We start from the raw sequence: 13,125 nt of genomic DNA, 5'->3' as shown, positions 1-13,125 counted from the left end.
CACTGGAACAAAGATCCCACGTCTTTCATGGGTAATTTAAAAACTCATGCTGAAAATACAAACAACACTATCATACACTGTATTGCCAAAAGTATTGGGACACCCCTCCAAATCATTGAATTCAGGTGTTCCAATCACTTCCTTAGCAACAGGTGTATAAAATCAAGCACCAAGGCATGCAGACTGCTTCTACAAACATTTGCGAAAGAATGGGTCTCTCTCAGGAGCTCAGTGAACTCAAGCGTGGTACCGTGATAGGATGCCACCTGTGCAATTAGTCCATTCGTGAAATTTCCTCACTACTAAATATTGCATGGTCCACTGTTAGTGGTATTATAACAAACTGGAAGCAATTGGGAACAACAGCAACTTGGCCACAAAGTGGTTGGCCACGTAAAATCAGAGTGGGGACAACGTATGCTGAGGTGCACAGTGTGCAGATGTCGCCAACTGTCTGGAGAATCAACAGCTACAGACCACCAAACTTCGTGTGGCCATCAGATTAACTCATGATCAGTGCGTAGAGAACGTCATGGAATGGGTTTCCATGGGCGAGTAAGTGCAATGTAAAGCGTCGGATGCAGTGGTGTAAAGCATGCCGCCACTGGACTCTAGAGCAGTGGAAACATGTTCTCTGGAGTGACGAATCAAGCTTCTCTGTCTGGCAATCCGATGGACGAGTCTGGGTTTTGGCGGTTACCGTGAGAACGGTACTTGCCTGACTGCATTGTGGAGTTTAGTGGAGGGGGGTTATGGTGTGGGGCTGTTTTTCAGGGGTTGGGGTTGGCCCATAAGTTCCAGTGAAAGGAACTCTTAATGCTGCAGCATTCAAAGAAATTTTGGACAATTTCATGCTCCCAACTTTGTGGGAGAAGTTTGGGGATGGCCCCTTCCTGTTCCAACATGACTGCACACCAGTGCACAAAGCAAGGTCCATAAGGACAAGGATGAGCGAGTCTGGTGTGGAGGAACTTCACTGGCCTGCACAGAGCCCTGACCTCAACCTGATGAATTAGAGCAGAGATTGCGAGCCAGGCCTTCTCATCCAACATCAGTGCCTGACCTCACAAATGCTCTCATGGAAGAATGGTCAAAAATTCACATAAACACACTCCTAAACCTTGTGGACAGCCTTCCCAGAAGAGCTGAAGCTGTTATAGCTGCAAAGGGTGAGTCAACTCCATATTAACCCTCTCAAGGCAGGCGTTGCTGATTTGCAACAGTTAAAAACTAACTACCTTATTACCCCACATACATATTTTATGAGTTTTTTTTACTCAGAAGTACCACTGCAGGACTTTGTCCTGTCCTGTTACTAAAACTTAATTTGAGCCTGAAAGGGTTAAAGCCAATGTATTAAGAATGGGAAATTAGCCTCTACTGAATGTCTGAGCTCCTCAACCTATCTATTAGGCTGAGCCTGATCACTGCAGGAAGAAAACTCATTCCTGTTGCTTGTATCCAACCTGTCATCCAACCTTAGTGTCTGCTTACTTTACACTCTGTAAACAAATACTTATGATTAGATGATTAAGAGTTTATACAGTACAGTGCAAAAGTCTTACGCAATCACAGAAAATGAAGTCTAATTGATCTCATGTTGGTGTCGATGTAGATCAGCTTAGCCGGTTCAAGACGTCTCCTAAAATCACCACAGTATCTGTTGCCACCGTCCACTACCCCATCATGTTTGGCTACTCAATATCCCATTCAGTTATTTAACAAGTCAAATTCATGAATTAATAGAGCAGATGGAGAAATTTAATGAATGCATAGAATGGCTGAGGTGCCCCTGAGGAGAGGTTTGGGAACCAAAGTTTGTTCAGCCATCCAACAAGGTATCAGTAACTTTTTGGAGAACGGATGAAATTCTTGTTTATTTTTTGTTAATTTGCATACGTTATAATGTTAAATTGTGTTTTTTTTCTGACAAAGTATGCAATTACTACCAAGATGAATAGCTTAAGACTTTTGCACAATACTGTATATAATAATTTCTTTCAATTTTGACAATTTATACAGACCACAATGTAGCCAACAAATGACTAAATCTCAGTTTGTGACACTTTTGCTCTTTGATCTGCCTTTTGATAGGGTGCGAGAGACAGCCGGTTCAACGCCTGATAATTACTCAGATTTTATGAGTATGTGTTCTGATGCCCTGTGCTTTCATTGCCAGCAATACAGTGGGGTCACAGAGTGTAACAATGCAAAAAAAAAGCATTCTTTTATGGTTTTCAACAGTGTGTCTGAAATTATCATGCAACTGTAATAAATTTAAATATCTTAAGAACAAGTAGCCAAAATGAGTCACTGCTTATCCTATACCAAGGACAATATACTAGCTTTGTTGGTGCCTGTTATACAGCATTGTGTGACCTCTGTCTGCTGTTTCCTGCAAACTCATAAGAAACCCACCCCTGTAATGATATTACACAGGTTGAAAAATCACACAATACAAGAAGTAAAGCTGTAGATATGTGTTTAAAAACCAAAATGGGTAAAAAGAAAGACTTGTCAGCCAGTTAGAAAGTGAAAATGGTGCAATTATCGGCTGATGGTAAAACAAAACTGGAGAATTCAAGGACTTTACACATTACGCAGAGACCACTGAACTGTGGAATAAAAGCAGCGATACAGTCTGTAGTCTGATCACTGATCACAGTCTGCTGTCTGCACCAATCACCAAAGCAGCTTCTTTCCATACATTTAAAAATCTGTAAGCCTGGTGATGAAGGTTCTTAAAATGACAGAATTTTTTTTTTAATGATATATTTAAGTAAGGATTTTAAATACATAAAATACAATCTCTCAAAGTATTTTATTACAAATTTCAACTGATTCTTTTCCAACAGGCAAAATATAAATTACAAAACACTAAAACGTAAACAAACATAAATACATTTAATTGACATGCTGCCCATCTTTTCCTGTAAGGAAATTCTCAGAACACGCAACGCACGCCCTCCAAGTTCTTTCGATTGATGGCATTTAGCCAAGTTCTCCGTCCCCTTTCTGTTAGTTCTTTGGTTTCTTTGCCGTGATTTTTACGAAGAGGGCAAACAAAATAAACTAAGATTTGGGTTTTTCTTGCTGTTGCTACTAGAGCTAAACGACAGCCATGATCATCGTTCCCCAGTAAAACGGCCACCGCCTCATTTTCATCTATGCTCACTTTGACAATGACGTCAGCTTGATACAACCAAATCCTCCCGAGTGTTGCCAAATGAGCGACTTTGCTGCTAGATTTTGCGACTTCTCAGAACCCTAAGAGACTTGCCTCTGTGTGTCTTGTTCCCGAGTAAAGACTTTTAATAAATTGAGCTGCTATTTATAAATTTTGCGTAACCTCCTGACACCCCACCCATTCATTTATGTCCATTGGAGTGGACATTTTGTTTTTGCATCTCTTTTCACTGATGTAAGGAAACATATTTATTCCTGTTGTCCACTAAAGAGGACATGCTGTGAAATTAAAAAACAAAAATTAATTTGAAAAAAATATGTCTTATTTCCTCCAAAGACATAGAAAATCACAATTAACCTAAAACTGAAGGACACTTTTTTTCTTTGGTTCTCAGGAGGATATGGTTTCACAATTTTACCCATTTAGGCAATAAAACACCCCTTGCATAATATCAGCCATGTTAGCATTTTTGTTTTTAATATTCATTTGAATAGCTTAAATTGGTGTTTCGTGACAATATTAAATAAATATATAATTTAAATTATTTTTAAAATTAATTGTCATTTAAATTGTTCATAAATATGTCATTTAAATGACACCAGCAACCATTAAAATTGTCAGTCACCCATCAATCTCGGTGGCCAGGCTCTAAAAAAAAAAAGAAACCTAACAGCTCAATTGCAGTTACATTGCACACTGAGTCACAGCAGATTGATATCATCTAGCCGAATGAATTCTCACGAATAACCGCGTTTCGTCTGTTGTTTCAGGATAACTACAGTTGAGGCCAAAAGTTTTGAGAATGACACAAGCATTGGTTTTCACAAAGTTTGATGCTTCAGTGTTTGTAGATCTTTATGTCAGATCTTTCTATGGTATACTGAAGTATAATTACAGGCTTTTCATAAGTCTCAAAGGCTTTTATTGACAATTACATTAAGTTTATGCAAAAAGAATCAATATTTGCAGTCTTGGTCCTTCTTTTTCAAAACCTCTGCAAGTCGCCCTGGCATGCTGTCAATCCACTTCTGGGCCAAATCCTGACTGACAGCAGCCCATTCTTGTGTAATCAATGCTTGGAGTTTATCAGCATTTGTGGGTTTTTGTTTGTCCACCCACTTCTTGAGGATTGACCACAAGTTCTCAATAGGATTAAGGTCTGGGGAGTTTCCTGGCCATTGACCAAAAATGTCTGCGTTTTGTTCCCCGAGCCACTTAGTTTTCACTTTTGCCTCATGGCACGATGCTCCATCATGCTGGAAAAGGCATTTTTCATCACCAAACTGTACGATGTTTTGGTAACATTCTTTATTCATGGCTGTGTTCTTAGGCAAAATTGTGAGTGATTCCTCTCCCTTGGCTGAGAAGCAGTCCCACACATGAATGGTCTCAGGATGCTTTACCGCTGGCATGACACAGGACTGATCAGAATATCAGTCTGTCCCTGATGTTTTTCTTGGAGAGAAGTGTCTTCTTTGCTGCCCTTCTTGACACCAGGCCATCGTCCAAAGGTCTTCGCCTCACTGTGCGTGCAGATGCACTCACTCCTGCCTGCTGCCATTCCTGGGCAAGCTCTGCACTGGTGGTGCCCTGATTCCGCAGTTAAATCAATTTTAGGAGATGGTCCTGATGCTTTCTGGACTTTCTTGTGTACCCTGAAGCCTTCTTCACAACAATTGAACCTCTTTCCTTGAAGTTCTTGATGATCCGATAAACAGTTGATTTAGGTGCAATCTTACTAACAGCAATATCCTTGCCTGTGAAGCTATTTCTGTGCAAAGCAGTGATGACTGCATGTGTTTCCTTGCAGGTAACCATGGTTAACAGAGGAAGAACAATGATTTCAAGCACCACCCTCCTTTTAAAGCATCCAGTCTGCTATTGTAACTCAATCGGCATGACAGAGTGATCTACAGCCTTGTCCTCATCAACACTCACCTGTGTTAATGAGAGAATCACTGAAATAATGGCAGAAGGTCCTTTTGTGGCAGGGCTGAAATCCAGTGGAAATGGGTTTTTTGGGATTAAGTTCATTTTCATGGCAAAGAGGGACTTTGCAATTAATTGCAATTCCTCTGATCACTCTTCATAACATTCTGCAGCACATGCAGATTGCCATCATAAAAAATAAGGCAGCAGACCTTGTGAAAATTAATATTTGTGTCACTCTCAAAACTTTTGGCCACGGCTGTAGATTACTCAGCCCCACTCATGAAATAACGATAGAAATGTACATCCGCGGGTGAAACGTTATCCCCCGTATCTGCTGGAACTGTCTAAAATGTGTTGTAATTTCTGCATGGTGAAACCGAAATGTATGCAAATAACTGTTAATTAAAATCTGGAAGGTGCACTTCAATCACGTCTGAGTTGTTTGGTTTGAAATTGTAAATCGTGGAGCAGAGAGATATATCAAGGAAAATGTGTTTTTGTCCCAAACATTATAGAGGGCACTGTAAATGACAATTTAAATTAATTTAAATAATCTTTTAAAAGATATATTTCTTTATTGAATATTATCGCAAAACACTTTCCATACAAAGCAACTTTGAGCTTCCAAAATTATTCTCTCGGGCAATCTTTTTAACTTACATAGTTTCTGAACAATATGGTCAAACTGTTCAAAAGATATATAGGCTATATATAAATTAAGGATCCAGCAGATTGGAGCCATAGTGATCATATTTGCATTATAATTTCAGACACACTTTATATTACTTATCAGTTCTATTTGTTTTGTACAATAACGTTCTGATCCTCCATCCTATCTCCCCTTTCGAAAAGGCTTCTAACTTTTCAGAGACATGAACACGCAAAAGCAATGAGCAGTCTAACTCTCACAAGATGCGTGATACAGGGGTGGGCTTGTTGTTAGGAATCTAATAGACCACAAAGATCACTAATCGTTAATTATTTATCCTACTGAAACTTGAACGTATCATGAATTAAGATACAAAGCATTCGTGTCTAATTGCAAAATGCTTATAAATGCAGCTGGTATCACGCAACCACTCGTAAGACTTTCGTTCAGTTAGGCTGACTAAAGGTCGGTGTTTGTACCCGTGATCAGAGTACCCTCGCAGTCACTGTACTGGTTGAACTGGTAATACCGGTGATCATAAAATGTATATTTCGACAAGAATGATCGCGTTGTTGCCGGCGTCAGTAGTTTTTTTTAGGCGACTCGCAAATTTAAGTCCCTTGACGAAACATGACTTGGCAGTTTCTAAGGAAAATGCGACAGCTATCTCCGTAGTCATATCCCAGGTTGCCGGCAACCGAGGTAAAGGGAGAAATAGAGTGACGGTGCATCTAAGACGGACTGGGCGAGGCACCTTTGTTCACTCCGGACTTCACTCGGGAATTTCACAGCGCGTATATCCGAATCATTATCCATCCATTATTCCCGCTATCGATCGATGAAGCTAAGACTCGGGAAAAGGACGCACTGAGATAACTCAAGTTAAAAAGCCATCTATATCAGCATCAATGGGGCGCTACACCGGGAAGACGTGCCGCCTGATTTTCATGATCGTTCTCACGGTGGCGTTTTTCTTTGCAGAGATTATAGCCGGATACATGGGAAACTCTATAGCGCTGGTGTCGGATGCGTACAACATGCTGTCGGACCTTCTGTCGCTCATCGTGGGTCTCACGACGACCCGCCTGTCACGCCGACCCCCGTCTGGCCGCAGCACCTACGGGCTGCCCAGGGCTGAGGTGGTTGGCGCCTTGGCCAACGCCGTGTTCCTGGCCGCACTTTGCTTCTCCGTTTCACTTCAAGCCATACAGGGGCTGGCCGATCCGGACATAATCTCCAACCCTATGCTGGTGCTGATCGTAGGCGCGCTGGGTCTGCTAGTCAACGTGGTAGGCCTGTTTATATTCCAAGACTTCAGCTGCTGTCGCCGTGGGAAGGGGCGGCGAAGACAAGGGAGCCGTAAAGGGGCACCGCAAGAAAGCGAAACGAAAGACGAGGAAAGCCAAGCAGGTGCTCTGAGATGTCCATATTACTAACGTATTTCTAAAATGCACTTCAGTTTCTTTGCAATAGACATGCAATCGATGAGTCTTTAATGAGGCTACGCGGATTTAATGGTATTTTACAAAACAGCACTATTTTATTTCAAGTTACTATGGAAACATAACTGGAAATTGCTGTACATACGAGTATAAATCCTACTTGCCCAATGTCTATCTGAATATATCGTTTATAATGACTTTGTGCTTAACTAAATCCCCAAATATTCAGTCGTTTACATGCATGTGACTGCTCTCAAGGCGGAGAGTAAATTAAAAATCCTTTCAATGAGCACATTAGAAAAACGACGTCGGACCGCGTGATTTTGCAGTGTCACGTGCCGTTGTCATGGCGATAATTCAGCGTTGTGTATGCGGCTCTTCCCATTTATGGAGGCCTTGTTATGAGCGGTTATTGTCATCTAGTGCAGTGGTGGGACTGTGAGTGCACTTGTTGCTGTGCTTGTGAATTGGATAGACACGTAGGCCACGTTAATGAGCATATTCAGCTCCCCGAACAACGGTGCCGTCGGTGCATCATGTCGCTAAGTCTCTCGCCCTCTCTTAGGCAGAGCGCATACACACACACCGCCTGTTTTGTTGGTAAACAGGTGCCCCGGTTCTGCATGACGGCATCACCGACCAGAAGGGAGAGGAAAAAAGGAGTCAGCCGCTCAATATCCGAGGTGCGAAAGTTCACCCATCAGTAGCATGGCTCCCGTTAAGCCAATAAAGCAATCCTGCATCTCAGCACCACCACCTCCCCTCTCAGAGCTGTTCCCTATGCCACGGTGCCTGTCTCCTCTTGCATTAACCCATGCCTGTTCCCTTTCCATCTCCCCTGCACATGCAGGAGTCCTGCTCCATGTCCTGAATGATGCTCTAGGCTCCGTGGTGGTGGTGGTCACCTCTGCTGTGTTCTACGCGCTGCCGCTGGAGAAGAAAGAGCAGTGCAACTGGCAGTGCTACCTGGACCCCTTGCTCACCTTGCTCATGGTGGTAATTATCATGACCACTGCCATGCCCTTGGTGAAGGAGACCACGAGCATCCTGCTGCAGATGAGCCCCGCAGATTTGCCGCTCAGCGCCATCCGTAAGTGATACCGTGTTACTATCGCCATCGGCTCTTTCCGCAGTAACTGGAATATATGCTCTCATATTTGGTCACTTAAAATGATGGCTTTTAAATCATTTGTTCATTTTGCAGCTGTTAAAAAGTTTCTGCCACTTAGTCTAAAGTGACATATAGGTTTGTGTCTAATAATGTACGTGATCACGTTATCAGTTACATCGTCTTCAAATACTGAATAATTATTAGTGATAGGAGTCTTGAAGCTGGGGCTTATGGAGTACGAAGGGCAGTTTCAGATGAAGATAAGGATGTGCAGATTGATGTACCTGAGTGATTTTCAGACATTTCACATACCTCTTTGCTTTAATATTAGGGAAAACATTATTTCCTGATAGACAGGAGAAACATAGGGAAACTGAATTGCCCGGAACACCGCAATACTAAGCCGCTTGGAAGAAATGGGGCACACGCGAAACACCGAACAATGCCGACATGAAAGAAGTACCAAACTTTCGGCACTTTATGGAAGTACCGAAAGTACGGTACCTGGTGCGGTGGAAAAACGCCCTCTGTTTACGCCTCCCCCAACGTGCTGTGTAAGTGTACCGTGCTGTGAAGGGCAGCCATCTGCTGAAGCGCCCAAGGAACTGGGGGTTAAGGGCCTTAGTCAAGGATCCAGAGAGGAGGCAAGGCCGGGCTCGAACCGGCGGCCAGCTGATCACAGGCACAGAGGCTAGGCTCACCATCACACACTGACCCAATAGTTACGCAAAAAAAAAATCTTTCACTTATCAAACAGAACTTAAACTTTGCAGTTTTAATGATTATCTAGTGTATGTTAAAAATCAGTTTCAAGTTTACAGCCTCTGCTTTTGCATAAGCTCTGCGTGCGCGCTCCGAGCCATACACAAGATCTTCATCATTTCTGTTGGACTCATAGACAATGTGGTGCGTTTGTGAGAAATTAAACTAAAAATGAGTGTGGAGGAGAAAGGTGAACTGACATTCTTCTTCCACTGTATGTAAACATTTTAGATTCCACAGCGATGATAGTGAAAGCAAATGCTTTGTCGGGATGGGCGAAACCACTGATTTTCTTTTTGATCCAATACCATGTTTGGTATCACTGGTACCAGTCCTGATATTCTAGTGTTTTTGTGTGCATTAAATGGGAACCGAGGCCTAGTGCTGAACAATATTGTACAAAAAATTACAACATAAGATACAGCTGAAATGTGTCTGTGGTAGTTTTAGGGCAGAAGCTTGAAGCACCAAGAAGGATCCTTAGCTAAATCTAGGTTTTATCACGAACAAATTTGCAGTTAAATTAATTCAGAATGTATGTTATTTACATGAAGTACTTTATAGAAAATCAGTGTTAAACATGCATGTAATTATACAGCGGAACAGATATATACATTTACATTGTTAGCATTCACGGATGAATTGAAATCGATATAAACTCACCATTTCCATTCCTTTTTGCTTCTTCCTCTCCCTCATTTCTCTTCCTCCCTGCCTGGTCACATCTTCTCTTCTCCCTCCAGTGGAGGACATCTCCAAGATCCATGGGGTTTGGGGAGTCCACGAGATGCACGTTTGGGAGCTGATTCATGGCCGGAACGTGGCCACCCTCCACATCAAGTGTGCGGACATGTCCACATTCCACATGCTCTCCCGGCAAGTCCGGAAGGTCTTCCACCAGGCCGGGGTACACAGCGTCACCATCCAGCCTGAGTTTGAGGAGGGGTGTGAGCAAAAGGCTCTCTGTAGCACCCCCTGCCTGTCAGCCACATGTCAGGAGCAGTCCTGCTGTCAAGCACCCCCCTCGCCCCTATCTTTTCAGAATGGCCACTTGCCTGTGCCTTCTGTGGAGGCATCTGAGGTTCCCCTCCAGGACATGATGTATGAGCTCCCCCCAGTGGCCAAAGAGACACACTACAGCACGAAATTATAAATATGTGCAGGGAAAACTGGAAAGTGTGTACAAAAAATGCATACCTCTTCATTTAAACTGCTGCATCGAAAGTGCCTCTTCCCCTTGCAGACTTGTTTTGAACCAAGGACCAATCACGGTTACTCTAAGTTCTCATACGTTCCACTCCTTGTCTCCAGGGCACAGACTGTCAAACCCAGTGAACAGCAGAATACCAAATTCAGAGCACCTGCCTGGAGGAACCGTTCAGTCAGCGGGCACCGAGTGCCCAAGCAAAGGGAATCTGAACGGCTCCTTGGCAAACCAAATCCCCTCTGCCACACCATTACTGTGCTGTTCATTCGAACGACCACATGCACTCGAACCAGGTGCATGCACTGCCGATTCCGATCACCCGCGTGCAACGATGATTCATGTTTTGTCTTTGTGGTGTGTGTAGTTAATAATCCTATCAAGCTAACTGATTTTAAAACATAAGACAGTGACGTTAGGGTGTCCTGGCTGTAAAGGTCACCCAAAGAAAGCAGACGTGCAGTGGTACTTCCTGGGCTGCCAAGCACATGCTGCTAAACAACAGCCAGGTGGACAGACGCCCCATTTAAAAAGAAGTGAAGTTTTGCCACAAGTGCTTGAAGTAGCTCAGTGACAGATCTGAGATAATTAACTCCCCCCAGGACTGTATGCAGGGGAAAATACTCTTAATCAAATGTTACAATTGGTTTGCCACAAGACTTAAGCACTTTGATTTGAAATGAATAAAATACCTCTATGAAAACATCAGTCATTTGTCACTTTTGTTTCACCAATTGAGGGGGGGGGGCTGGTTTTATATTGGTAGTTGGCCTGATAATGCATGGAAGCCAGGAACTGAGATTTCATATAGATGTATGTAGACCGTAGGTACAAACACAAACACACACACACACACTATTATATACATACACATACACATTTTTCATACAACTTTTCTATTAAAGGGAACTCAAGATGGATTAGGGTCACTGAGGATGCTATATAGTATCATGCATCCAGCTTTGAGCTGCTCATCCAGTTCAGGGTGGCTGTGGGCCTGGAGCTTATACTAGGGAGCAGGGAGCAGCCTAAACGGGATACCTGCCAGTCCAGCTCATCGCAGGGCATGTGCATGGCTGTGTGCATGCGCACACACACACACACACACACAAATGCACGTTCCCTCACTATGGACACCAGTTTGCATATGTTAAGACTGTGGATGGAAACTTGAGTACCTACCCAACATAAAAACATGCGACTCCACACACAGAACAGGACCAGTATTTCAAGCACCCACCCCGGATGTGTGAGGGGACCGTGTTACCCACGGTCTATCTGTATAATATGTTATATCAGTGTTCCTCGTCCCAGACCCTGGGGACCCCCAGATAATCCACATTTTTGCTTCCTCCCAGCTCCCACCACAACTGCTCCCGCTACTTGGTGTTCCTGACCGCTTGAATGATTGGTGCGTTAAGAGGAAACAAAAATGAGGACTGTCTGGGCATCTCTGAGGACTGGATTGACAAACTATATTGAGCCATTTTTACAGTCCTCAATAATTTCAATCAGGGTGGTGAAATTTATCATCAACTTATCACAAAGTGAATCAGTTACTTGGGTGAATGTTTTGCCTTTTTTCAGCAAAACACAGTATTAAGTTGAACACAAATTACAAAGAAACCATGCATCAGTTGTCAGTTGTCATGCATCAGTTTCTATAAGTGCTAAGCACAGTTTGTTCATAATGAACACCTTGTTTGAAAATAAGGGTGTTCATAAATGCACATGAAAGGAGTGATTCAAGGACCTCCTGAATCTTACTGACACGCCTTCCTTGGATGAAGTACAGTCCGAAGACTCAGAGGAGGACTTGCCCATCACTAAGGCTTTGCTCAATACAGTAGTTAAAAAAACTCTTCGATGGTAAGTTTCCAGGGGTGGATGAGATTCACCCTGAGTTCCTGAAAGCTCTTGATGTTGTTGGTCTGTTTTGGCTGACATGCCTCTTCAGGATTGGGTGGAGGTTGGAGACAGTGCCTTCGGATTCGCAGACTGGGGTTGTGGTTTAAGAAAGGGAATCAGAGGATGTGTTCCAACTTTAGAGGGATCATATTTCTCAGCATTCCTGGGATGGTCTATGCTGTGATGCAGGGGAGGAGGGTCTGCCCATTAATCAAATTAAAGATCCAGGAGGAACAACACTGTGACCATCCTGGTCACAAAACACTGGACCAACTCTTCACCCTCACAAAAGATACTGGAGGGTTCATGAGAGTTTGGCCAACCAGTCTTATTGTGTTTTGTGGATTTAAATGCCCTGTGGGCCACAACAACCATTCATCATCTGGATTGATCATAAGACTAAAACTTACATTCAAGGAGAAGAATGACTCAATGCACATCAAGGTGGGGCGGGGGGGGGGGGGGGGGCAAAACTGTCTTTTTGTTCCCTCAAGGCTCAAGAGGGAGGTTCTTGCATGGCCTCATTCCTCCTCCTAGACTCATCATCCTGGCATCACATGCATCCTTGAACTCCTTCAGCAATGCTTCTTGTGGCCCTAGGTCAGAACTGAAGTCAGAAAATATATTTCAAGTTGTCCATCAGTGCCAGACAAAAGACTCTCCGTTTCTGATCCACCACTTTTTTTTATTCCACTCCCAGTTCCAGCTCATCCTTAGCCCCACTAAACTATAGATTTTGTCACTGGATTACCTCCCTCCAGTGGTCAGATAACTGTCATTATTGACCGTTTCAGCAAGGCTTCCCACTTCATTGGCATGGTGACAGATGGGGGAATGTACTTCATTGTGGCATTCTGGAAGGCATTCACTAACTTCCTGGGATTCTCCTCTTTCCTGTCTTCTGAATACCACCTGCAAACCAATGACCAG

At 43.2% G+C, this 13,125-nt stretch overlaps 1 protein-coding gene across 1 annotated transcript; it reads left to right on the top strand.

Moving 5' to 3' along the window:
• The first annotated feature begins 5,952 nt into the window (after window positions 1-5,952).
• On the top strand, window positions 5,953-10,990 carry LOC111841935 (calcium/manganese antiporter SLC30A10-like). The gene is made up of 4 exons (XM_023808103.2): window positions 5,953-7,178; window positions 7,819-7,893; window positions 8,061-8,300; window positions 9,827-10,990. The coding sequence occupies exons 1-4, from the start codon at window positions 6,677-6,679 to the stop codon at window positions 10,234-10,236; spliced, it is 1,227 nt and encodes a 408-aa protein (XP_023663871.2). The 5' UTR covers window positions 5,953-6,676; the 3' UTR covers window positions 10,237-10,990.
• Window positions 10,991-13,125: the final 2,135 nt, after the last annotated feature.

The sequence above is a fragment of the Paramormyrops kingsleyae genome, chromosome 14, assembly GCF_048594095.1.
Source record: "Paramormyrops kingsleyae isolate MSU_618 chromosome 14, PKINGS_0.4, whole genome shotgun sequence".
Lineage (NCBI taxonomy): Eukaryota > Metazoa > Chordata > Actinopteri > Osteoglossiformes > Mormyridae > Paramormyrops > Paramormyrops kingsleyae.
This window is presented reverse-complemented; position numbering and strand designations above follow the sequence as displayed.

Bases quoted from the DNA above. Each gene is read 5' to 3' on its own strand.
- LOC111841935 (XM_023808103.2), top strand. From the start codon at position 6,677: ATGGGGCGCTACACCGGGAAGACGTGCCGCCTGATTTTCATGATCGTT. The intron at 7,894-8,060 runs GTGCGAAAGTTC...CTGCACATGCAG, and splicing joins TCAGCCGCTCAATATCCGAG to GAGTCCTGCTCCATGTCCTG. The intron at 8,301-9,826 runs GTAAGTGATACC...TTCTCCCTCCAG, and splicing joins TTTGCCGCTCAGCGCCATCC to TGGAGGACATCTCCAAGATC.